The sequence below is a fragment of the Aotus nancymaae genome, unplaced genomic scaffold (assembly GCF_030222135.1).
Source record: "Aotus nancymaae isolate 86718 unplaced genomic scaffold, 86718_ANA_hifiasm-v0.15.2.pri h1tg000003l, whole genome shotgun sequence".
NCBI classification, from domain to species: Eukaryota; Metazoa; Chordata; class Mammalia; order Primates; family Aotidae; genus Aotus; species Aotus nancymaae.
In genome coordinates, this window is record NW_026988414.1 from 74,401,206 (window position 1) to 74,425,769 (window position 24,564).

The 24,564-nt window shown below is 55.3% G+C and overlaps 1 protein-coding gene across 10 annotated transcripts in view; it reads left to right on the forward strand.

Annotated features, from left to right (window-relative positions):
- Positions 1 to 24,564, forward strand: part of LINGO1 (leucine rich repeat and Ig domain containing 1) — a 213,344-nt gene that overhangs the window by 143,609 nt on the left and 45,171 nt on the right. For 9 of the 10 annotated variants that reach the window (XM_064382833.1, XM_021668247.2, XM_021668249.2 and 6 more), the window contains one exon: positions 3,095 to 3,180. Coding sequence is in view for 1 of the 10 variants with exons in the window: in XM_064382821.1 (XP_064238891.1) it covers positions 6,227 to 6,250 (24 nt within the window). In the remaining 9 variants the exon portion in view is untranslated. Of the gene's footprint in view, positions 1 to 3,094; positions 3,181 to 6,226; positions 6,251 to 24,564 lie in introns of those variants that run through there. The other variant, XM_064382821.1, reaches the window with a different exon arrangement.

Consider the following 24,564-nt stretch of genomic DNA (forward strand, 5'->3'; position numbering starts at 1 on the left):
TCCTTCCTTCCTCCGTTTGCCACATGAACTCATATTCCATGCCGGTGTGGGAAGTAGGTGGGGAGATGGAGCTCTGGCCCACACAACTACTCAGGGACCTGAGCTGCCAGGAGCTCCATCATCTTGTGGCCCCTTCCAGAACATGTGGCCTCCAGTCACCATGGCAGAGAAGAGACACTGATGCTGTCACACACGGGCTCTGAAATGCTTTGGCTCACCAATGACAGGCATCACTTTTGTTCACAGCCTGTCGGGCAGAACTTCTCATATGGCCCAGCTGACTCTAAAGGGGCTGAGGAACTGCCAAGGAAATGTGCTGACATCCAGTGAGCAATAAAATTCTCTGGTGCAAAGGCTGTTATGGGACCATTCTCAGAGCCAGGTTTCAGAAGAGCCAAGGCTGTGACTCCAGTTTATTCTCGCCACCTGGGGCAGATCGAGTGGTTGCTACAGCTATGTCATGTCCTGATCACATCTACACTGTCCGGAAAGTGAGGAAAGGGTGGATTCTAGTGGGAAGCTAAGCAGGGAGCTCCCAGATCCAGAGTTTACAGGACAATGGATCCCTCCATGGGTGCTGCGTTTATGGCTCAGCCAAGGACCTGGTTGGGGCTTCTGACTCCAAAACAGCTGGGATCAAGGATTGGCTCAGCCCCTTATTAACTGTGTGACCTTGGGCTAGTTGCCTCTCTCTGCCTTGGTGTTCCCTTCTGTCAAATGGGGGTGTTGGTAGCATCTGTGTCTCTTGGAGCGGTTGTGAGGACTAAGTGAGTTACGAGTAAAGTGCTCAGAATGGTGCTAGGCAAACACTGAGGGCTCTACAAATGTTAGCTGTCACCACCTCCACAGCCATCATCACCACCACCATTGTCATCCTCATTATCCACTACCAGATGCTATTCTAGGTATTGGGGGAATGAATACCAAGGTCTCTGCTTTCACACGTGATGGGAGAGATGGAAAATAAATAGGTAAATATTTAAAGCAAGGTGATAATCTCCAGAAGCAATGGCACTAAAAAAAAAATCAGGCACATGGGAAGATAGATGCTCATCATTATTAGTCATTAAGGAAATGCAAATTAAAACCACAATGCCGGCCAGGCGTGGTGGCTCACGTCTGTAATCCCAGCACTTTGGGAGGCCGAGGCAGTGGATCATCTGAGTCAGGAGTTCAAAACCAGCCTGGTCAACATGGTGAAACCCCGTCTCTACTAAAAATACAAAAATTAGCCGGGTGTGGTGGCGGGTGCCTGTGATTCCAGTTGCTCCGGAAGCCGAGGCAGGAGAATCACTTAAACCCAGGAGGTGGAAGTTGCAGTGAGCCATGATCATGCCATTGTCCTCCAGCCTGGGCTACAGAGTGAGACTCCTCTGTCTCAAAAACAACAACAACAACAACACACACACACACACACACACACACACACACCACAATACAATACCACTACACATCATTACATTGACTTTGAAAGTGGATAATACCAAGTGTTGGCAAGGGTACAGAGCCACTGGAACTCGCCTAGGTTGCTAGTGAGAATGCAAAATGGTATAGCCAACTTGGAAAACAGTTTGGCAGTTTCTTATAAAGTTAAAAATATGCTTACCACACAACTCAGCAATTCTTACCCAAGAGAAAGAAAAACTTACATTCATACAAAAACCTATATGTGAGTATTTATAGTGGCTTTATTCATAATCTCCAAAAACTAGAAACAACACAAATGTCCTTCGGCTGCTGAATGGACAAACAATGGAGTACTACACAGCAACAAAAAAGACATTCTGATTCAAGAGGCAACACGGATATTAATAAATCAGAAATGCATTATGCTAGGCCAACAAAACCAGACTCAGAGGGCTTCACTGAGATGACACCATTTGAATGACACTCTGGAAAACGCAAAATGACAGGGACAGAAAACTGATTGGTGGTTGCCAGGAGTGGGGGCTGGAGGGAGCTGACTGAAAAGAGACAGCAGGCAAGGATTTGGGGGTGACAGGATTGTTCTTACCTTGGTGGCCATAGTGGTTCCACAGCCACACGCAGTTGTCAAAACCCATAGACTGTGCACTACAGAGGGTCACTTTTACTGTAGGGTGATGATAACTGAATAATCCTGATGGAAAAAGTTTGCGGTAGGACTGTTGAAACAAGGAAAACCAAATGACAAGTCGGTCACTCAGGGCAGTGAGACACGGTGAGGACGGCTTCCTCCAGGCTGACCTATGGAGGACATTGGAGACAGTGAGAAGGAGGTGGTCACAGAGGGATTTCTGAGTAGGTGGCAGGTGGCTGTGTGGCCAGGAGGGGAGGGGAGGGTGGCCATAGGTCAGGGCTGGGTTGGACAGTGCCCTGTGGGCCAGCTTAAGGGGCTTCACCCTTCGCTAGCCATAGTGGGTGCCACTGGGGGTGTAGACAGAGGGTGATCGAAGCACAGGTGTGGTCCAGGCGAAGGGAGAAGGGAGGAGGGAAGCCACCTGTGGCCATGTCTAGGATGAGTGATGGGGTGCAGTGAAGAGAGGAAGGGTGGATCGGGGGGTCACGGGGAGAGAGTGTTCCCAAAGGGGGTCGGCTGCTGGAGACCACAGGCTGAGGCAGGAGGGCTAGGGGTGCAGATGGGATCCTTGGGGACCTTGCTGAGGGTATTGAGGGGTAGCGGGGCTGAAGACCTGTAAGCGAAGCTTTCAGGAGGCAGGGGACAGGTTTGTTGGTAACAATGAGAGTCCCAGAGAGAATGGGGTGGAGTTGTCAATCTGTGTATCTGTGCACTTGAACAAAACTCGCAGAGGTGGGGCTGACCTTTGGAGGACATGGAGAGGCAATGAGAAGGTTAGGGGCTTAGCAGGGCCTTGAATGCCAGGCCAATGTGTTCATGCTCTTGGGGATGTGATTCAAGGGCTGGCCACACTCCAGGGTGCTGGGGAATGGGTAGGGTGGCGCTGAGGAGCCCGTGCTGTGCTGAGAGGCAGCACTGAGCCCTGCAGGGGTGGGCAGTGGGATCCACCTTGGGGAGCTATGCTGAGCGGGTCTCACCCGGGGTAGCAGGAAGCCCCATCTTTGCCCCACTGACCTTCCCGCTCTTCCTCCACAGTGCATGCTGGGACCGCGACGGACAGGCTGCCGCGCCCCAGGCCCCCAGAGGCCAGTCTGTTTACCTCCCGACGCCATCTGACCCAGGTAGGGGAGAGCAAGGTGGGCTCACTGGCCTCTTGCTTCTGTGCTGGGTGGGACGCTCTGGGTCTGAGGACCAGGTCCCCGGACTCAGGCCGGCCTTTAGTGAATGAGCCCCTGCCAGGGGCCATGGTGGGGACACAGTGTGGCGTTTGAAGGCCCCGGCAGCAGGGGGCCTCCTGTGGAGGAGTTCCTGACCTCTGGGAAGGAAGGCCACCCCGCAGCCATTCTTCCTCCCCAGGCTATGTCCCGTCCCCGGATGCTGAGAGGCACTGGGCCACGCTGTCGCTGCCACCCCGTCGCTGTCCCACGCTCGCCGTCTGCGTTTGCTCAGGCTCTGTTTTGCGCTGCACACCAGTGCCTTGGCTGCAGGAGGTTTTGCATCCCAGGTTCAGCTCCCTTTGCCTTCACCTGGCTTTTCACCGCCACTGCCCAGTGCACTGCCTGATGGCACTTACTCTGGAAGTTCCCAGCTCTCTGTGGGACATCCCGCAGCACCCAGAATGAGCCTGTCTCAACTTTCAGTCCAGCTCTGTGGTGAGCCAGAGAGAGGGTATTTCTCCGACACTCTGGACATCCCAGGTGAAGGGCTTTCTGCCTGGGGCCAAGTCACCCAAGGGATGGGATAGGGGAGCAGCCAGGGTTGCCAGAAAAAAATACTGATGTCCAGTTAAATTTGAACTTCAGACACACAACAAATAATTTTTCAGTGTAAATATATCTCAAATACTACATGGCACGTACAATTTTATTTGCCAAATCTGGCAACCCAAGTTGTGGGGGCTGAGCCCCCAGTCTGCCTCCTTCTCTGGCCAGACCTCCCTGCTGGGCTCGCCCTGGCCTCCTTAGATCAGCTGCCTCCAGTGCCTTTTGCGGGTGTCCTGGAGCCTGGAGCAGCCAGCCTGCCCAGGCCACAATCAAGGGGCATTTCCTGATTCCCCCGCTGCTGCAGGCTGTCCCTAGAGCAGAGACCTGGCGGTTCTGGCTGGGGGCCAGGGCAGCAGTCCTGGTCTTTGGGAGTGCTGTATAGTTCCTCATCTTCCCCCCTCTGACTCTCCGACAGCAGAGTCCAGGCTGAGGAAGTCATGGGATGGGGCAGGGTGGGCCTTTGTGCCTGCGAACAGAGCTGTGAGACAGGCATGGGGCTGTGAAAGGAACCAGGAATAGAAAATTGCTTCGTGAGCTTGGAACCCAGAGCACTTTGGGGAGCCAGAGTGGGGATGGGGCAACAGGGCCGAGACAGTGACGGGTTATGGACGACTTGGATTGGCTTACTTCTGTCCCCTTTAATATTGGGGAGTGGGGATGGGGCAACAGGACTGAGACAGTGACAGGTTATGGACGGCTTGGATTGGCTTACTTCTGTCCCCTTTAATATTGGGGAGACACAGAAGGTATTTTCTCCCTAAGCAGAATCATTTTTCTGATTAAGGTGATCTGTTCTATGTTATCTATTTTCTATGTATCTATCATCTATCTATCTATCCATCTGTCTAGCTATCCGTCTGTCTCTAGGTATTTAAAGCATGCAGTTCAAGCCCCTTCTGTAGTCTTTTCCTCCCAAGAGCAAACGCTGATAACTAGTTTGATATATCCCCTTCCAGGCTTTTTTTGAGGTACTTATCAACATATTTTAAAAGGAAAAACATGGGCTCGTATTAGTAACACTGCTCCAGCACTTGAGTTTTACCCAACAGCGTGTCACGTGGATCGTCCTAGCTCCTTCCATAGAGCTCCTCCCCATCCTTTTATATCCATTGTATGATGGTCTGCAAATTATTCATCAATTATTAATCCTGTTGGCGGCCATTTAGGTTGTTTCTGGCATTTGGCTATTTATAAACCTCACTCAGGGAACCTCTGGGTTTGCACATCTGTGTGTGCTTGTGCTGTAGTTCTTTTGGGAGTGTTTCTGGAAGTGGACTTCCTGATCACTGGGTGCCCATATTTCCACATTTGATTTGTTCTGGACAGCCACATCAACCCGCAGAAGGTTGAGCCGACTTATGCTCCTACGAACTGTGTGCAAAATGCCCCATTCCCTCACCCTTGCCAATCACGGGAATTATTAATCGCTTAATCCCTGCCAATTTGACAGATAAAAATGATTTCACTTTGTGTTTCTTAAACTGTTAATGAGGTTGAGCATTTTGTATATGCTCATTGGCCATTTCTGTTTCTTCACTTGTAAATTGCTTGTTCATGTCAAGTCCTCTGCTCCTGTATCCATTCATTCAGGAAGTATTGACTAAGCACCTACTATGTGTCAGACACTGTTTTGGTTGGGGACCAAACAGTGAACAAAACTGACAAAATATACCTGCTCCAAGGAACGTAAGCTGTGACGGAGGAGACACGGACAGGGAAAAATACAGCACGTGTGTGGGAGTGTTAGGTGCTAGGGTGAAAAAGTCAAGCAGAGGAGGGGGATGGGAAGTGCTGGGTAACTTGGACACGGTCGTCAGGGAAGGTCTATCTGGGAGGTGACATTTAGGTAAAGACCTGCAAGAATCGAGAGACTGAGTCCAGTGGATGTTTGGCAGAAAGCGCGTTCCAGACAGCGGGAACAGCAGGTCTAAGGATGCCGAGTCAGGTGCAGACCTGGCTTGTGGGGGCATGGCAAGAAGGCTGGTGTGGCTGGAACAGGGTGAGTGAGAGGGGGAGTGGGCCATGCCACTGGACACGGACCACGCCCCCATCGGACTTGGTTGTTACCCAGAAATGAAGTGGGGAAGGCCACGGAAGGTTCTGCATACTGACGTGGCGTGATTGGAATCGTGTTTTCACCAGACCCCTCTGGCAGCCGCCATCCCTGCCACCCATTGCTGTCCCGCGTTCACTGTCTGCGTTTGCCTAGGCTCTGTCTTGCACTGCACACCGCCGAGTGCCTTGGCTGCAGGAGGTTTTGCATCCCGGGTTCAGCTCCCTTTGCCATCACCTGGCTTTTCACTGAAGCAGGGAGATCTGACAAGAGGCTGTTTGTTGCAGTGACCCAGGGAACAGGTGGTGGAGGCCTGAACCAGGGAGTCTTGGTGGAGGTGGGGAGAAGTGGATGGATTCCACATGCATGCTCAAGGTAGAGCCAGTAGGATTTGCTGACAGATTGGATGAGGTGGTGTGTGTGAGAGAGAGAATGGAGCCAACCATGACGCCGAGAGTTTTGGCCCAGGCATCTAGGAGGGTGGGGTTGCCATTGATGGCGATGGGAAGAGCGGGGAGGAGCGGGTTTGGTGTCGGGAAGGGGCGTGGCTCCGTGGTGGACAGCAGTGCTGAACAACTGTGAGTCATTTGGAAAAAGTGGTTACATAATGTGTGGGACCCAGAGCAAAGTGAACAGGTGACTTTTTGTTAAAAAAGAAAATTAAGAGTTTCAAAGTAGGAGGTGACAGTAGAGCATTAAACCAAGCCTGGGGTCCTTCTGAGTGCAGAGCCCAGGTCTCACACCCATGAGCCAGCCCTGGCAGGGGACACGTAAATTGTGAGATGCCTGTAGACAGCCTGGCAGAACCATGGAGGTGACAGATGGATGTATGTGACTGGAGTCCAGGGGACAGGTCTGGGCTGGAGATACAAATTTGGGGCCATCGGCATAAAGATAGTATTTAAAGCCATGGGGTTGGAGGAGAGCATCGAAGGAGAGTAGATAGAAAAGACCAATGGCCCAGCCCAGAGACTTCCACCAGTTAGAGGCTGGGGCTGAGGGGGAACCGAAAAGGTGACCGAGAAGGAGCAACCAGTGAGATGGAAAAGAACCAGGTGCATATGTCCTGGAAGCCAAGGGCAAGACATGTTTCAAACAAGTGTCAAAGGGGCTGAGGATGCAAACTGAGGACTGGTCACTGCCTGGGCAACTGGGTTTCAGCGATTAGGGGCGGCGAAATGCATCTTATTGATTTGCAAAAGCAAGTGGATTTAGAAGAGGTTAAGGAAATTAACTCTTTATTTGGCATATGTTGTAAATCATTATTCACAAGTATTTTTTTTTTACTTTAAGTTTATGGGATTTATTTAACCCCTTAAAGGTTTTACATTGTCCTGTGGTCAAGTCTATCAATCCTTTCCTTTAGGGTTCCTGGCCTTACTCACTGCAGAGTTTTAAAAATACTGGCCTGTACTGTTTTCCGGTTGTTCATGATATTCACAAATACTTAAATCTCTAGTTCATCTGAAATGCATTTCTGTGTGTGGTTTGAGGTAGGGATCTAAGTGGTTTTTTTTCCATATGACTCACAGTTCATTCAGCACTGTTTGTTGGGTGAGTGCCTCTCCCTGCTGCTCGGAAGCTCCATTCCTGTCATCTCCTGAAATGTCCCCGAAGTCTCATGTCTGTCCAGGCCTCGCTGTTTGATTCCATTGATCTTTTCCTGGGGAGAGATTTAGGAAGTGGAGAAAATAGACTTGGTGATTGATTGGAGTTGGTGTGAGGAGGCGGGAGAAGTGGAAGCTGACACAGTTACCTTCAGTGTGGGAAGAGGCAGAGGGAAGTCGGGGACAAGGGGAGCTCTGAGGGCTCCTGTGTGCTGGGCACACAGGGCCTTACCTGTCAGCCTGGTCAGTTTGCCCTGCAATTCTGCAAGGTCGGTGTTCTGTCTCACCATTTGCTGACAAGGAAACTAAGGTTCTGAGAGGTTTCATCTCATGTCCAGGGTCATCGCCTCACAGGTGTGGGGCTGACACTTGAAGGCAGAGCTCTGGGGTCCCACCCCTGCCTTCTGTCCTCAGTGAAGTCAGAGATGAGAAGGGGGTTCTGGAGGCTGGAAGGGCTCCAGGCACAGAATGCCCCCCAACACCCCACTCTGCATCCCTGCCTGCCATTTGGCTGGGTCTTGAAGATTTTCCCATTCTAAAAGCAACCTGTTAAGACCAAAATACTCCTGACAGGGAATCACACCTTAAGTTTACAGCTAACATCTTTATTATCAGTTAACAGCTCTTTGGGGATTAACTGACAGCCAGCTGAGGACACTGAATGGGGGCTGGTGTGATGTATATCTGGGCTGGGAAAGGCCAGTAGGGAGGGGAGGCGGGAAGGGGATTCACAGCTTCACCCAGGCCTGAGAAGGAGGCACACTGAGTCCATGTGGAGGGGAGGTGGGGAGACCTGGGGGGCTGGGGACAGGAGTGGCAGCTTCTCTGAGGAAACTTGGGGCTGGGGTTCAGAGAGGGAGCTGGCATCTGTCAGACACCTGCTATGTTCCAGTACCCATGTGCTTGGCCTTAGGAGGAGGAGGCAGAGGCTTATCATATGTTTGGTTTCAAGAAGGTCAGGAAATCAGCCACCCATGAGCCACCTCGGGCCCAGCTGCCAGCAGTCACTCAGAGCCAGGACCTGTCTCTGACACCCACAGACCAGATCTGTCACCCAGCCCTGTGGGTGACAGGAGGAGAGAGTGAGCCATCTGAGGCCTCCTCCAGTTCCCTGGGGGCCAATCCACCCTGCCAGGGTCAAGGCTCAGTCTACAACCACAGTCAGGAGGGTCTGACCCCGGAGGTCACCTAGGAGGGTGGCTGAGCTCCTTAGGCTGAACTGGGACACAGCAGGAGGCCCAGGTGGCTACCAGGCTGGGACTGTCTTCCTGCTGTCCGCTGCTCCCCACCTCACCGCTGCGTAGGGGCAGGGGGAGTAGGAAGCAGACGTGACTGCTGGTCTAAAGTTGGGGCCTCTCTCCCAAAGGGGCTTCCTCTCCGCTTCACTTCACTCTGCCCAGGAGGACCGATCCGTTCTTTGGGTGTCATCATGTGCCTGAAGGTAACCGGCTGCCCAACGGCTCCGTCACCGTGTTGGGCTCTGGCTTAGCCTTCCTGGGACCCTGGGGCTAAGAGCGGCTCCTCCTTCCTCTCCACCTCCTCCAGCACCTTTTCTTCTCCTCCTTCCTCCCTTCTCACCCCTTCTCCTCCCTATCCCTCTCCTTCTCTCTCCCCTACCTTCTCCCTCTTCTCTCTCCTCCCCTTTCCCTCCCTTCCCCTGCCAGGCAACCCTGGCCTGGCACCTAGTCGCTGGCAGTCAGACCCTGAGACATCAGACTTGCTTCTAGCTCCAGGCTGGCCCAGGTCCCGGGTGGTCCCGCAGTCAGGCGCATGTCCAGCTGTTCCCTTGTGCTTACCTGCACACCCTCCCAGAGGGGCTGCAAGGGCTCAGCTGGGGAGGGGCCCTGTGGGAGGGGCAGGTGGTGATGAAGTAAGGCTTCTGGGCAGGGAGGAACTGTGCCTGGTGCCTGGGAAGTGAGAGCCTTCCAGGAAGGTGCCCTGTGTGAGCAAAGGCTGGAGGGATGATAGACAGGGCCTGAGCTGGAGGCTCTGGGGGTGGTGCTTGTCCGTCAAAGGGGATTGAGGCCAGATCCAGCAGGTGGACTTGATTCTGAGGCCCCGGGGATCTGGGGGCCTTGAGGCAGGAAACAGCTGCAGAGCTGCCTGCCTTCTATCTTCCCCTGCCCAGGAGCGGCCAGCCCCTGGGTCCTGCTGCACTGAGTCTGGAGGCCTGGCTTCTATGCCCAGTTCTGCCTCCAGCTTGTCAAGTGACCTTAGGGCGAATGACCTTGAGCCTGGGCCTCCGTGACTTCACCTGAGACTGGGCCGTGGCTCTGGACCAGAGGTTTTACAGAGCATGAAGTGTGCTCTGGGTTAACACGTTGCTGGGCTCCCTGTTGTGGCTCAAGCGCCTGCCCTGAGATGCCAGCTCTGGGGACCACGGCTGTGCCTCGGGTAGGGCCCCACCCTCCAGGAGCTTCCGCTCTTGTGAGGGAGACAAATGTGTAAACTGGAGGCTGAAAACGAGAGGCTGCAGACACGCATGTGGCTTGTGGAGGTGGTGTTCCATTTTAAACAATTTGGTTCTTAAAAACTGAAATCTAGCCCACGTGCCATAAAAGTCACTATTTTAAAGCACACAGTTGAGTGGTTTTTAGCAACCCCAATCGTGCAACCCTTACCACTATCTAATTCCAGCGGATTTTCATTACCCCAAAAGCAAACCCTGCCCCCTTTAGCAGCTCCTGCCGTTCTCCCCTCCTCCCGGTCCTGGCACCCACAAATCCACTTTCGTGTCTTAGGCTCTGCATATTCTAGACATTTCATAGAAATGGAATCATACAACACGTGGGCTTTTATGCCTGGCTTCCATCGCTCGGCACACAGTGTTTAAGGTTCATCATGCTCTCATGTGAATGTATTGGTGCCTCATTCCTCTCTTGGGCTGAATGATATTCCATTGTATGGCTATAACACATTTTGTTTATATATTCATTCATGGGCACTTGGGCAGTTTTGACTTTTTGGCTCTTGTGGATAATGCTGCTGTGAACACTTGTGCACAACTGTTTTCAGTTTTCCTGGGTCGGTTTCTAGGTGTGAAGTTGCTGGGCCATGAGACGGTGTGGTTCAAAAGGCTTTGGAGAGGGGCGTGCTCTCCAGTTTGCAGGCCCTGCCCATTCCTGTTGCATGACCTTTGCCCCTTCACTCGCTTTCGTCCCCTCCTCAGCCCCCATGCGCATCTGTGTTTTCAGCCCTTAATTACTGAACAGTGATGGAGAGGAACACAGTGGGCTATGGGAGCCAGAGAAGGCTCCTGACCCTGGGAGCGGTCCCCAAGGGCTTCCTGGAGGAGATACAATCTGAGCTTAGCTTAGCCTGTGTGGACATTTTCTAGGACAAAAGGACTGAGGGAGGGTGTTCCAGGGTCTCCAGGCCCAGCCAGGATGTCCTCTCTCCCTTCCTCTGGTATGTACCTCTCACGGTCTTCCCTGCCATTCACTCAGGGAACTACAAACACCTTGATGGGCTGGAGAGGGAAAGGGGGAAGATGAGGGGGTGAGGTGAGCCGTGGTTCTATGCTCCTGCTGAAGAGCTGGGAGGACCGTGGGAGGCAAAGGGATGGGGGACTTTGGCCCTTCTTCAGCTAGGGGCTGGCAGAGTCTGAGGACCTGGGGCAGAGGCGACCCTAAGCTAGGACACTCCATGTCCCAAAATGGCAGCCAGCTGTCCTCCCTCTGGACCTTGATGGGGGCAGGTGAGAGACAGGATGGCCCTTGCCAGGCCTGCAGCAGACGCAGAGGCAGAGGCCCAGTGATGGCCCAGGCCAGAAGCTGTGCACACGTCCTCCCAGGTTTCTGCTCTGCTACCTAATGGGTGATTATACCCTGACATGCACAGCGGTGAAGAAGGGATTTTCTGGGAAGCAAAATCTCCTGTGAAATATTCAGGCCACGCTGGGCTTTGCTTCCCAACCAGTCTAGTTGCTACTGCTTGGCTTGTCTGTGGCTTGAGAGGCCACATGTGTCTGAAGACCACATGGGTTTTTTATTTCCTCCTCAACAGGGAGAGGTTCCCAAGAGCTAGGAAGAACCCAGCTTTGGGCCTAAGACGCTCTGTGTGTGTGTGTGTGTGTGTGTGTGTGTGTGTGTCTCTGTGTGTGTGTGTGTCTGTGTGTGTCTGTGTGTCTGTGCATGTGTCTGTGTGTGTGTGTCTGTGTGTGTGTCTGTGTCTGTGGGTGTGTGTGTCTGTGGGTGTGTCTGTGTGTGTGTGTCTGTGTGTGTCTTCCCCTGTGCACTCCCCAGGGCAGCTCCCCTGTGTGTGTACGTGTGTCTGTGTGTGTCTGTGTGTGTCTGTGCGTGTGTGTCTGTGTGTGTCTGTGTCTGTGTGTGTGTGTGTGTCTTCCCCCTTGTGCTCCCCAGGGCAGCTCCCCTGTGTGTGTACGTGTGTGTGTGTCTATGTGTGTGTGTCTATGTGTGTGTGTCTGTGTGTGTGTCTGTGCGTGTGTGTGTCTGTGTGTGTCTGTCTGTGTGTGTGTCTGTGTGCGTCTGTGTGTGTGTCTTCCCCGTGTGCTCCCCAGGGCAGCTCCCCTGTGTGTGTACGTGTGTCTGTGTGTGTCTTTGTGTCTGTGTGTGTCTGTGTGTGTGCGTGTGTGTGTGTCTGTGTGTGTGCGTGTGTGTGTATCTGTGTGTCTGTGTGTGTCTGTGTGTATGTCTGTGTCTGTGTGTGTGTGTCTGTATGTGTGTGTGTCTTCCCCCGTGCGCTCCCCAGGGCAGCTCCCCTGTGTGCGTACGTGTGTGTGCGTGTCTATGTGTGTGTGTGTGTGTGTGTGTCTCTGTGTGTGTGTGTGTGTCTGTGTGTCTGTGCGTGTGTCTGTGTCTGTGTGTGTGTGTGTCTGTGTCTGTGGGTGTGTGTGTCTGTGGGTGTGTCTGTGTGTGTTTGTCTGTGTCTTCCCCTGTGCACTCCCCAGGGCAGCTCCCCTGTGTGTGTACGTGTGTCTGTGTGTGTGTCTGTGTGTGTCTGTGCATGTGTGTCTGTGTGTGTCTGTGTCTGTGTGTGTCTTCCCCCGTGCGCTCCCCAGGGCAGCTCCCCTGTGTGTGTACGTGTGTGTGTGTCTATGTGTGTGTGTCTATGTGTGTGTGTCTGTGTCTGTGTGTGTGTCTGTGCCTGTGTGTGTCTGTGTGTGTCTGTCTGTGTGTGTGTCTGTGTGTGTCTGTGTGTGTGTCTTCCCCGTGCGCTCCCCAGGGCAGCTCCCCTGTGTGTGTACGTGTGTCTGTGTGTGTCTTTGTGTCTGTGTGTGTCTGTGTGTGTGCGTATGTGTGTGTATCTGTGTGTCTGTGTGTATGTCTGTGTCTGTGTCTATGTGTGTGTGTCTTCCCCCGTGTGCTCCCCAGGGCAGCTCCCCTGTGTGCGTACGTGTGTGTGCGTGTCTATGTGTGTGTGTCTGTGTGTGTGTGTGTCTTCCCCCGTGCGCTCCCCAGGGCAGCTCCCCTGTGTGTGTACGTGTGTGTGTGTCTATGTGTGTGTGTCTGTGTCTGTGTGTGTGTCTGTGCGTGTGTGTGTCTGTGTGTGTCTGTCTGTGTGTGTCTGTCTGTGTGTGTGTCTGTGTGTGTCTGTGTGTGTGTCTTCCCCGTGCACTCCCCAGGGCAGCTCCCCTGTGTGTGTACGTGTGACTGTGTGTGTCTTTGTGTCTGTGTGTGTGCGTGTGTGTGTATCGGTGTGTCTGTGTGTATGTCTGTGTCTGTGTGTGTGTGTCTGTATGTGTGTGTGTCTTCCCCCGTGTGCTCCCCAGGGCAGCTCCCCTGTGTGCGTACGTGTGTGTGCGTGTCTATGTGTGTGTGTCTGTGTGTGTGTGTCTTCCCTCGTGCGCTCCCCAGGGCAGCTCCCCTGTGTGTGTACATGTGTGTTGGATACCATGCAGTGTCTGTGTTTCCAGGTGTGTCTCTGTGTTTGGGGCTGAGTTTCTGTGTGTGTGTGCTTGCCTGTTTCTGGTCAGTGCATGAACTTGCCATGTGGATGTGTTCCTGCGTGTGCGTTGTGGCCCTGGCATGTATAGTGCATGTATAGGCTGGCCAGGTGGTCTCGAAAGGGGCTTCTCAGCTGGACCCCTGTTTCTCTGAATAGGGGTGTGCGTGTCTGGGAGATTCTCTCAGCAGGTGAAGGGCTGCCCTGCGAGAGAGTTCAACCTGTGACTGGCATTACATGCAGGGTTTGGGGTGTGGGGTGGAAGTCTCGAAAGTCCCCTCAGGCTCAGGGACTCGGAGACACCAGGCGGCAGCTGCGCCTTTGAGTCAAGCTTTCCCCTCTTCTCTCTGGCTTTGGTGTTTGTGTTTAGAGTTTGTTTGATTTCTGCCAAAGTGCTTGATAGGGGAGGTAGGGAGGATATTTGCTTCAGATTGTTCACTGAGCTGGGACATGTCCAGCCCTTTGCTGGTGCCGCCCAGTTGCTCAGCTACCCCACATGTCTCCTCCAGCTTGATAAGCCCCTGCATTTGCACCATGGGTTGCTCTTCTAAAACCCTGATTTTGCATCTCATTCACTTCCCCACACTGCACAAGGTAGGCAGGACTGGAATTCTCGTACCAATTTGTCAGATGAGTTAACTGAGGCACAAAGAGGCATGCGTGCAATCACTTGGTGGACCAAGGCTGGGAGCAGGATCACCTCCTGCTCCTCCTCCCTGCACAGGTTCCTTTGCTCTTAGCCCCAGCCCTAGCCCTGGGCCCTCAGTGGGCCCTCAGTGGGGAGGACTCTGCCTGGAGGAAACGGGGCCTGGTTTCATGAATGAGTCCAGCTGGAGGGTGCCCGCTTCTCGACTCAGCTTCATCCTGGAGAGATGGCCCCAGGCCTCTGTTCATCTCCAAATAAACAGGCAGGGATGCAGGAGGCAATAATATTGATGTCCATCATTGATATTTCCTTATGGTGGCTGTAATTAGCAATTCTTCCACGGCTGAGGCTCGACCCAGCAGACAAGTGGAGGAGCTCCGGCTTGTTAATGTCAGCTCATTAATGTCACACTGACAAGGCTGATGGTGGGATGGGGGTGGGTGGCCTTAGGTAGAAAGCAGAAGAAGCAGCGGGGCCAAGCAGGAGAAGAGAGCACCCACTTCCCTCCCGCACCAGGGACTTGCTGTCCTGGAGCCCAGCCCCTGGGAGCTTCCCTCGTCTCATATACTCCCCGACCGCCTCCTTCACTCCATGGCCCCTCACCCATCCCTATTCTGCTAGGATGGCTTGGCCTGAAGAGCAGACTCCACATCCCTGGGAAGGTCCACAAACCTTGGCCCGAGGCGCCCGCAGCCTAGAAGGGCTCCGTTGAGGGTTGCCCAGATAGCCAGAGGTGGGAGAGCCGCTCCTGAGCCCTCCGCCCTGCCCCTCCCTTGTGCCTGGCTACACTCCGATTTGCACAGCTCTGCTGGTGCTGACCTCCACAGTGAGGCAAGCGCAGCCCTTTCCTGTGGGACACTACACATGCCCCTCATCCATGCATTATTTATTAGGAGCAGAAAGGCTGGGATTAGCACTCCCAGACCCCAGACGCTCCTTGCCCCTCCGCTTCAGGCTTCCCCTCCTCCTTCTCCTTCAGAGAATTCTTGAGTCAGGATCCTCTCCCCCAGCCCTGTGGCTCGTCTCAGTGTCCCTCTGGCCAGCCTTCTTTAGATCTTTTGGTTCCTTGAGCACAAGAAGCCAAGCCACCTATCATTCAGAGAGGCGGAGTTCCTTGGCCTTTGCCACCTGCCTGCCTCCTGTGCTGCCAGCCTGCCCATTTGCTGCATGCCCAGCCTATGGCCACCCTGAACTAATGATCCAATGACTCACAGTGGCAGGGCTTGTTTTTGGAGTGCTTATGATGTCCTGGGCACTGTTAAAAGCATCTTACAAGCATTTGATCCTCAGAACAACGCTATGGGGTAAATACACTTACCATTCCATTGTACAGATGAGGAAAACTGAGATGCAAGGAAATTAAGTTAGCTGCTCCAGATCACGAGGTTCTTAGGTGGTGGGCAGCATGAATCAGGCTGTGTGGCTCCCAGGCTCTCCCGCTGAGCCGTCACCCTCCTCTGCCTCCAGCTTCAGCCCCTACATCATTTCCTTCACCTGGATCTCTTCCCCTGGACGCTCTCCAGGGCAGGCAGAGGCTATTCCTCAGCCCCTCGCCCAGTGCCGGCTCTCGGTAATCAGCAGATGAGGGCAGTTGTGATGACAGCACACGTATCTTAGCTCTGTATTACACAGGCCCCGTGGCTCCCTCCCAGGTTCCCTAGTGTGTGCCTGCTGCCCCCAGGAGCACTGCATACTTTCTGAGCGCAGTGCCTCCACCAAGGGTGTTTGCTGAACGAGAGGTGAGCCTCTGACTGCAAGACTCCCTGAGGCAGAGAGAGGCAGCCCTGTCACCAAGGAGCACCCTCTCGAAGGGGACCTGGGAAGCTTGTGACAGCTCATAGACAGGACTTAGCAAAGATATACACATGTTCATGTCATTCACTCATTCACTCATTCATTCATTCATTCATTCAGCCAACACTTGCTGGACGCTGTGTGCTCTGGGCTGGGCCCTCCGGAGGGTCTGAACACGCTGAGATGAGAAGGTCCTCGCTGTGCCCTGGGGGAGCCCATGGCTTTGGTGGGGAAGCATAGCCAGGGCTGACCAGTGCTGGGGAAAACTTGCTCAGTGAGCCAGCACCAGAGCACGGTGTGGGGGTGGCTGGGACGGAGGAGGGACGCTGCACAGAAGAGCAAACACTTGAACGGATTCATTGAGGAAAAGAAGGTGTTTTTAGGCTGATGGAGAGGAGCGGGCAGCACAGGCAGAGGGAACAGCCTGTGCAAAGGCCCTGGGTCTGAAAGGGCCCAGGACACGTGCAGGGCAGCCAGGAGGCGGGGCAGCTCAACCTCTCACCTTACCTGCCCAGTGGAGGGTGAAGGCGGGCAGGTCAGCGTCTGCAGGCGGGTGGGATTCCCGGCATGGCAACTGAGCCAGCTAGTTGTGGAGGGGATGCGTGAGGACAAAGGATAGCCCTGGGGTGCAGGGAAGGGCCGCTGTGGACCTGGGCTGGCCTGGAGGGCACTCGCCACTGTGGTGGCACTCATCTGTCTCCCCGCTCTCAGAGCTCCCTGCCCTCGAAGCAGCCCCGCCAATAGGCAGAAGAGAGACTGAGGCCCAGACAGTGGCAGAGCCCTACCCAGGGTGACACAAGCTGTGGGTGAGCAGGAGGGGATGCTGGAGTCCTCGACGAGGAGCAGGGCTCTAGCTCTCAGGGGTCAGGGCAGAGCACGGCGTCTGCCAAGCGTGGAGCAAGGCAGGAAAGGCCTGGCTGGAAGGACATGGCACAGAGCCCACCAGAGGGCCGAGGGCTGGGCGAGGGGCGTGGAGTGCTGGCAGAGGAGGGCTTGCCTCTGGAGTCAACTCTGGAAGCTTTGCCAGGATTTGGCTGGAACATCCCATGGACGGTCTCTAGGGAAAATGCCTCTCACACACCTCACGAGGCTCAGAGTAGCCCACAAGGGAAGCAAGTATTCCCTGCCCACGTGTACACAGGCAGATATACGCACACCTCCACCTGTATGCCCAGGCGTGTGCCCACCTCTGTACGAGCTCGGGCACTCGGGTGTACAGGCATGCCTCTGTTTGTACATGCAGGTCTCCATATGTGTGTCACATGTGTACGGCTGTGTGCTCACAAGTCTGAAGGAGCATGTCCCTTGAAGTACAATTCTGTATCTGTAGGTGTGCACAAGAACCCCTGCCATAGCCGGCAGCCCGCAGGGACACACCCTTCCCCTCCCACTGGAGTCAGATGCTCCGGAAACTGCTGCTCTCAGGCCTGGGTCCAGCCCTCGCTGGCCCTTCTCAAGGACCTCCCTCTGAGTCCAGAGGTTTAACTTCCTGGGAAGAAGGCCAGCCAACTTGGAGCGGGTGGGGGCTCCTGGTGGCCGGCACTGCGGATAGAAGGAGGCATCAAGGGAACAGCTCAGGCTGGGAGGAGCCCTCCCGCTCTCTTTTGTGCAAGCCACCTCCCCTCCCATACCTGAGTGCCTGCCACAGGGTCCTGACCTACCCTCCCCCGCCACGTGTACCACCCTCCTGACCAGCAACTCACTGCTTCCCAGAGAAGCGCCAGGGGAACCGGTGGGTCATTGCCTAGAAAGGAGATGTCAGGAGTGCCAGAGGATGGGGTCAGGGCTGGGCCATGACCCCCTCACCATCCACGAGGCCTGGGGCCCACGAATAACAGACAGGCCTGGGGCACCACCTCCTGGCGGTAAGGCCAGGCCCCCCTAATCCAGGGACTTTCACCTTGTTGTCAAGAGCATACTTCAGCTATTAGTGACAGTGGCCAGGGATTTGGGGAAGATTTCTGTCTCATTTCCCAGAGCTTTCGGCAAGCCTCCTCCCTTTCCACCCCTCTGCCTGCCAGGGCTGAGAACGCAAACGCATGCACACACACACGCGCTCGCGCATGCGCGCACACATTCATACACACACAGTGCTCCTGTGTGGCAGAGGGAGAAAGGGAGAGAGAAATCTGGGTCAGTCTCCCAGGGAAGGCTCTGTGGCAGCTCCCCACCTTCCCCAGCAGATGCTTGATGTTGCAACCTCGGCTGAGGTCCGGAGGCAAGGCTTGCCAGGTCCCACCACAGCCTGCCAGAGGGGCTTTGCACTGTGGGAGCCCAGGCTCACCCTGCCTGGCCCCTCCCTGGGCCTCCCTGTCCAGGTGACCTTACTCTTGGGCCTGAGCATCTCCTTTGCCAGGCCCCAGGACTCGTGGGTCATTTATGCCACACTCGGCTGATTGCATGGAGGGTGACAGGCTCTCCCCAGCCCCCACTGGACCCTCCAGCTTCAGCCCCTGGGACTCGGGGTGTGAGGGGCAGAGTGGTAGGGGAGACCCGTATCTCTGGAGCTGGGGCATGTAAGAGCACCCCCACACAGAGAACACCCAAACACTGAGGAAGGACCCCTACAGGTGGGATGTCAGGCAGTGGGGCAGTGGCAGGGGGTCTGGGTAGGATGCCTCAGGGGCGGGAAGGGGTTTCTGAGAGAAGGGCAGATAAATACCTGAAGATAGCACTGCCGTTTCAGGATGCAGCTTGGGTGGGGAGTTTGCTAAAGCCCTGAGTGGTTAAATGGGTTCCCTAGACAGGACCAAAGTCCCGGGTGGAGTTCCACCACACCAGTGAGCTCAGGCAGGCATTCACTGGACTGGGTGGCAGAGGGAGGTGGCAGGGTTTCCCGCCTGAACCAGGCCCTATTTGGCCGAGAAAACAGAATCATGGGGAATGACCACGGTTTGAGCCACCCAGGGATCCTGGAAGCCTCCCCACCCGCCACCAGTGGTAGACACCTAGGCCACTTTCTTCATCCACCCCTGCACCACACACAGCCCCAGGTGGCCCAGCACACCTTCCTTCTACCAGGGCATGACATGGGTGGAGAATGTTTACTGAATGAAGAGATGGGTGATTTAAGTTAGATCTTAGGAAGGACTTCCAAATGCCACTGGGGCAGCCTGAGCCCTGGACTGGATGTCTGTGGAGGTGAGGCTGATCATCAAAGGCCTGTCAGGTGAGGGGTGACCCCCGGCATCCCCAGCTCTCCAAGAGGTGGAGTTCTGCCTTTCGAGGGTGGCAAGGCACCAGCTTCCTTCCTGCAGGGGCCTTGCTTGTACCAGAGTCTCCGTGGCTAGAGACTCCTGCAATGCCTGTCTTTTTCCCAGCCCAGGTGAGTGTGGGCTCCATGGCACGGTCAGCTGTTGAAACCTTGCTGTCATCATATACATCTGTTGGTGTACGCACGTGCTGTGTGTGCCTGCGTGTGACCAAGCTCAGAGCACATGTGCACAGGATGGCTCAGGAGTCAGCCCATGGACCTCAAAGTATTTTAAAATAGGGAACCCGAGACCCTCCAGCTTTAGAAGGAGCTAAATAGATTGTTTTTTAGGTCACAGAGAGGCAGGTAGGCCTCTCTTCACTCACCAGCCATTCATAGAGTATTGACCCCCAGGCTGGGCATTCAGGGAAACCCAGGACCAGGGAAGCTAGTCCCTGGCCTTGAGCTGGGGGCTGCTAACGAGGAGTTAAGGGGGCTGGAGTGGCTTCAAGAGAGGATGGAGGGTGATGGCTTTGAGAGAAGGTGAGGATGGGGTCACATTCTCAGTTGGGGCTGGGCAGCCTGTTTCCTCCTTGAGAACCTCATAGAAAAGAGTTTCCTGCCTCCTCTTCCCCAAGGGCCCCAGCCAACCTCATCCTTCCTCCCTCTCACCCTTCTCTCACTCCCTGCAGCCAGGCCAAGCTGTAACCCAGTGCTCGGAGGCCCCTTGGGCAGGAACTGGGGCAGCTGAGGGGGTAGGGGTGGGGGTATGAGCTGCCAGTACCACACCTTCTCTCTGCTAACCCTACCTGGCTGGGGCTGTGCATTGGGGTCCCCAGGACTGTGCAGGCGAGGATCGCACACACTCACATGTGTGTGTCCTGGATCAGTGGGGTAAGGAGCTAGAAAAGGTTGAATTCAATCTGTCAGCTAGTTATGAGCTATTGTACTGGAGGTGGCCCTTGCCTCAGCCTACCTACCATCTTCTGTTGCCCCATTCAGAGGCCACGGAGCCCTGGTGGAGGGGAGTTGGGTGGGGTGGGTGGGCAGTGTCCTGGGCAGGAGTGGTCCATGAGGATAGGGGAGGAATCAGAGACAGCATCCTCCCTTCCAGAACATGAGCCCTGGAAGGGTCTCCAAGACCCTGTGGGTCAGCACAGCCCTTGTCCAGACAGGGAAACTGAAGCCTGGCAAAAATAGAGGGCTGGCCTGTGCCTGTGTGTGATGTGGGCTGCTCTGTCCGTGTTTGCTCAGGCCCCTCTGGGAAGGGCAGGAGGGAAAAAGAAGCAGAGGGTAGGGCGATCAGTGGGGGAAAGGCGACAGGATCTGGGGTGCTGTGAGGCACGCTTCAGGCTGTTTACCCAGCGGCGTTTGAGCCCTCGGGCCAGAGAAGGGCTTGCCTTCTGCCCTCTCAGGGATGGTGGCCCAACCCAGGAAACAGACAGTGTCCAGTGCCAGCTCTCACTGGGGGCTTCATATGACCTGGCAAGGCACTGTCATTCCCATTTCATAGATGCGCAAACTGAGACCCTAAGAGAGGCCTGCTCCTGGGAGGTCTTCCACAGCTGAATCCCTCAGTGAGGAGGCTCTGCTTGCTGCCTGAGGCAGAGCTGGGACTAGCTCCTCTGGGAGGTTAGGCAAGTGGGGGCAGCTTGTCCCTGGGACTTCCCAGCCTTCTTGTGTGCTCCCGTGCTGTCCAAGAGCTTCTCCTGCAAGTCTGACCACAATCCCTCCTGCTTTCGTTTCATCCCACACTCTTGTGGGATCTTGTCAATCCAAAGGCCCCTCTGTCCCTCTGCCTTCTTGGCGTGGGGTGGGTCTGGGGGCTCAGACACTGTCCCTGCAGCCTGGCTGGCTCCTGAGGGCAAGGGACGAAGCTGGCCCACCCCAGCCTGCCCACCCAGGCCTGCTTGAAAATCAGCTCACCTTTGCCTGGCGTTGCCATTCTCATCACAGCCTCTGCCCATCTCATTTCTGTTAAACTCATTTGCCAGCTGAAGGGCTCATTTTCCACTCTGTTTGCCCATAATCACCCCCTGACCCCATTCCGTCTCCCTAAACTCTCCCTGCAGTGCCCAGCACTGTGATGAGCAGGCACCCAGCCTCAGGCGCAGGCGCAGCCCTCCCCTTCTCCCTCTCTTTCTCCCTCCCTCCCTCCTGCCTGTTTTGGGAAGAGGCCTGCGATCCAGGCGGGGGTCTCATCCCTGCCTCTGTGCCCTCCTCTGCTCCCAGACCAGACACTGGGAAAACTAGGGACAGACTCAGCCCTTGAAGGCTGCTCACCCTCCACTCTCTGCCTTTCCACCCAGGCCAGGAAGGCACCGTTCCAAACACTGCACGTGTATGAAGTCCTTTAATTCATCCGCTAACCCAGATGAATTTCTAGTTGGTAGGAGTTTAAGAGGAAAATGTTGACAAAGGGAAACTGAGGGAGCAGGAGGCAGAATTCTCCCTCCTCCAGGGCTCCATCCCTGTTCCCACTTGGTACAGAGAATAGAGGCCAGCGGTTGCTACAAACGGTTTCAGGGATCTGCTTGTGATCACCTTGGGAGGGCAAAGGAGACTCTGCTGCCCCCGGGGCTCCCACGAGGTGCCTGCAAGGGCGGGGCTCCAGGCCAGGCATCCTCCCCTCAGGATCTCAGAGCACCCCTGAGAAAGTCCCTTGGTGCTGAGTATCATCACACCACCATGGGAGGAATCAGAAATAATGGCCTCTGAGGTCTCAGCAGCCTTCCACACGTCACCATGGCTGAACGGCCACCTGGCCCTCTGGACACCCTTGACTCTACTCCAGGCTGGACACGGCCCCGGGACCCATCTCTAGGCCTATTTACCGTGAGCCTCAAATGAACCCTATAGGGTAAGTGGAGCTGGGACAAGGATCCCCATTTTGCCGGAGGGAGATTGAGGCTCAGAGAGGAGAAGTAACTGTGCCAACTCCTCCTCTTCAGAATGGTCTGACGATCTCTTCCTGGAGCATAGTGTAGGGAAGGGTTTACTGCATCCTAACGGCTTTCTCTATTTTAAACAGGAATGTGCAGTAATGGCAGGATTTCAGGCCCCGCCCCTTTTCTCTCCACCAGGTGGTCTCCTGGTTCCCAGGGTGCCCTCTGCTGGAGGAGGCCGGCAGATGCTCTAGGCTGCCCCACCCCACCCAATCCCACCCCACTCCGGCCTCTCCCACCTGCCAGCTTTCAAGGTCAGGCTGCCTGGTAAGACAGTAATTGATCTGGGAGACTTCCATTATGAATCTCCCAGCCGGCCAGGTGCCACGCCCCACCGCCTAGCCCATCCAGCCCACGGTAATGACCACTCCTCTGTTCCTCTGTGGGAACGTGGCTGCCCACTCTTTTTCTCCCCACCTACTGCTCCTGTAGGCAGGAGCCCAGGGACTCTGAACTCAGAGGCGAACGTGGTTCTGAACTGACCTCACACTTCAACTGCTGTGTGGTCTCAAGCAAACTACACCCCGTCTCTGAGCCTCCACGTCCACACCTGAAACATGGTTCTGGTCAGATGGCCTTGAGGATCCACTGTCACACAGTGGGAACTGAAAGGGTGGCCATGATGATGAGGGCTCCCTTGAGACCCCTGCTTGAGGGTCCTTGGATGGGGGAGTCCTAGGTAGGGCATGATTGCCCCTGTCTCTCAGCAAGTCAGGGAAGACTTCTTAGAAGAGGCGGCATTCAGGCTGGGTCTTGGAAGATGACAGGACTCCCTAAGGTCCGGGGGTGGGGACAGTGGTGGATGGTGCTCTGTGGGCAGCCGGAAATGGTCCTGTACAGAGCCGTGACTAGCCCGGAGCTTTAAGGTTTTTCCTTGTGATTCTAACCTCATCCAGCCCTGCTTACACCCTTCCGCAGCTCCCATGTCCCTACGGCTGAAGTCCTAGCTCCCTGAGGAAGCTTCAGAGGCCTGGCCAGATCTAGTCCCCATCAGCTTCTCCAGGTTCCCAAGCCACTGCCCGCACCCCCAGGCCTCTAGCCTTAATGAATTTTTAAAATTCCCTACAATCTGTGACCTATGTACCAAGCTGCCCTCTAATTTGACTCAATGACCACAATAAAATGGAATCCTGTGACCAGATAAAATCCCCACTCCCTTGCAGGGCCCATGGGCCCTCTGTGATCTGCCCGCCCCCACCCCCGTCCCCTCCCTTCTCCCGCTGTGTCCTCGCTCAGTCTTCCAGCTCCTCTGTTGCCCCGCCCCCGCCAGATCTTCACATTGTTGGTTTCATCACGTTCAGGACTCAGCTCAAGTGTCCCCAACCTAAAGTAGCCTTCAGATGAGAGTCAACCTGGCTCGCCCAGGACCGAGGTGTCCCCTAGGATGCAGAACTCTTAGTGCTGAAAGCAGACCATCCAGATACATGGGGATGACTGGACACCCTCATTTCCTTCCAGCCCCCACCACCAGGCCTGCCAGCTTTCTCTTCTTCCCCATTCTTTTGTTAGAAGTCCCAGTTTGTCAGCCTGTTGTTACTCACCGGTCGTCTGCCTCCCCTGGCCTTGAGCTGCTGGAGAGCAGGCCTGGATCTGCCGGTTCTGCGCTGAGTCCCCCTTTTCCGGAACCACGTGCGGTGAGAAGGGTGCCCAGCGCCAGCACCAGAGTGAATGGGTGAAGCATGTACACAGACTGTTCCCCTGTGGACCTGGCCTCTCCTCGCCTCTCTGGGCCTCAGTTTCCCATCTGTACTACAAGGGTGGGACTTGGGAGTCCCAGAGAGGGCTCTCCCAGACCCAGGGCCCCAGATACAGCAAGTGGAGAGAAGGGTCAGTGCCCACCTTGGTGTGAAGTGCCAGGCAAGCGCTGGACTCCAGGGTGGGCAGAGCAGGGTGGTGCTGCTGAGGGACAAGTGTCACAGCCCTCACCTTCCTAGACGTCTCACCGTCACCTGAGGGCTGTCTCTGGGCCAGGCCGTTGGTCCGGACCCCAGGTTGGGGGCATCCAGCGTGATGGCGCCGACTGCCAAGCCCCACTCCCCTCCCACCCCCGGGAAACAGATGGCCCAAGCTTGGGCGGGCGGCAGAGACGGGGACTGGCATTTGTGTGTGTGTGTGGTTTTTAAAAAATCTGACACATTTTTGTCACGTCTTGGTGCATCAGAACAGTAAAGGAGGCGGGAGTGTGAAGAATGTTTTAACTCTCAACTTTGTAACAGTTCCAGTTTCTCCAGGCCTCCTCCCCCTCCCTCAAGCCCCCGCTGCGGAGCCTCCAAGCCCATCTGTTCCCGAATCCCTACTCCCTGCCCCCCTACATCCATCCCTCCTTCCTTCAGTTGAAGGGGAGAGATCCTGGGACAGGACCCTGGGCAGGGACATGGGGGAACCTGCTTCTGGGCCCCACTTTACCCCAGGCTCGCTGTGTGACCTTGTAGAGCGTTCACCCTCTCTGGCCCCATCTGTGTGGTCCTGGGGGTCAAGCCTGTCCCCTGTGGGGTTCCCTGATTCTGATGGTCATGGGAATGTCTGGGGAGAAGCGTTTGAAATGGAGAATGTGCAGAGGGATCAGGATGGGGAGTTTGGGGATTCAGTGCACCCGGAGA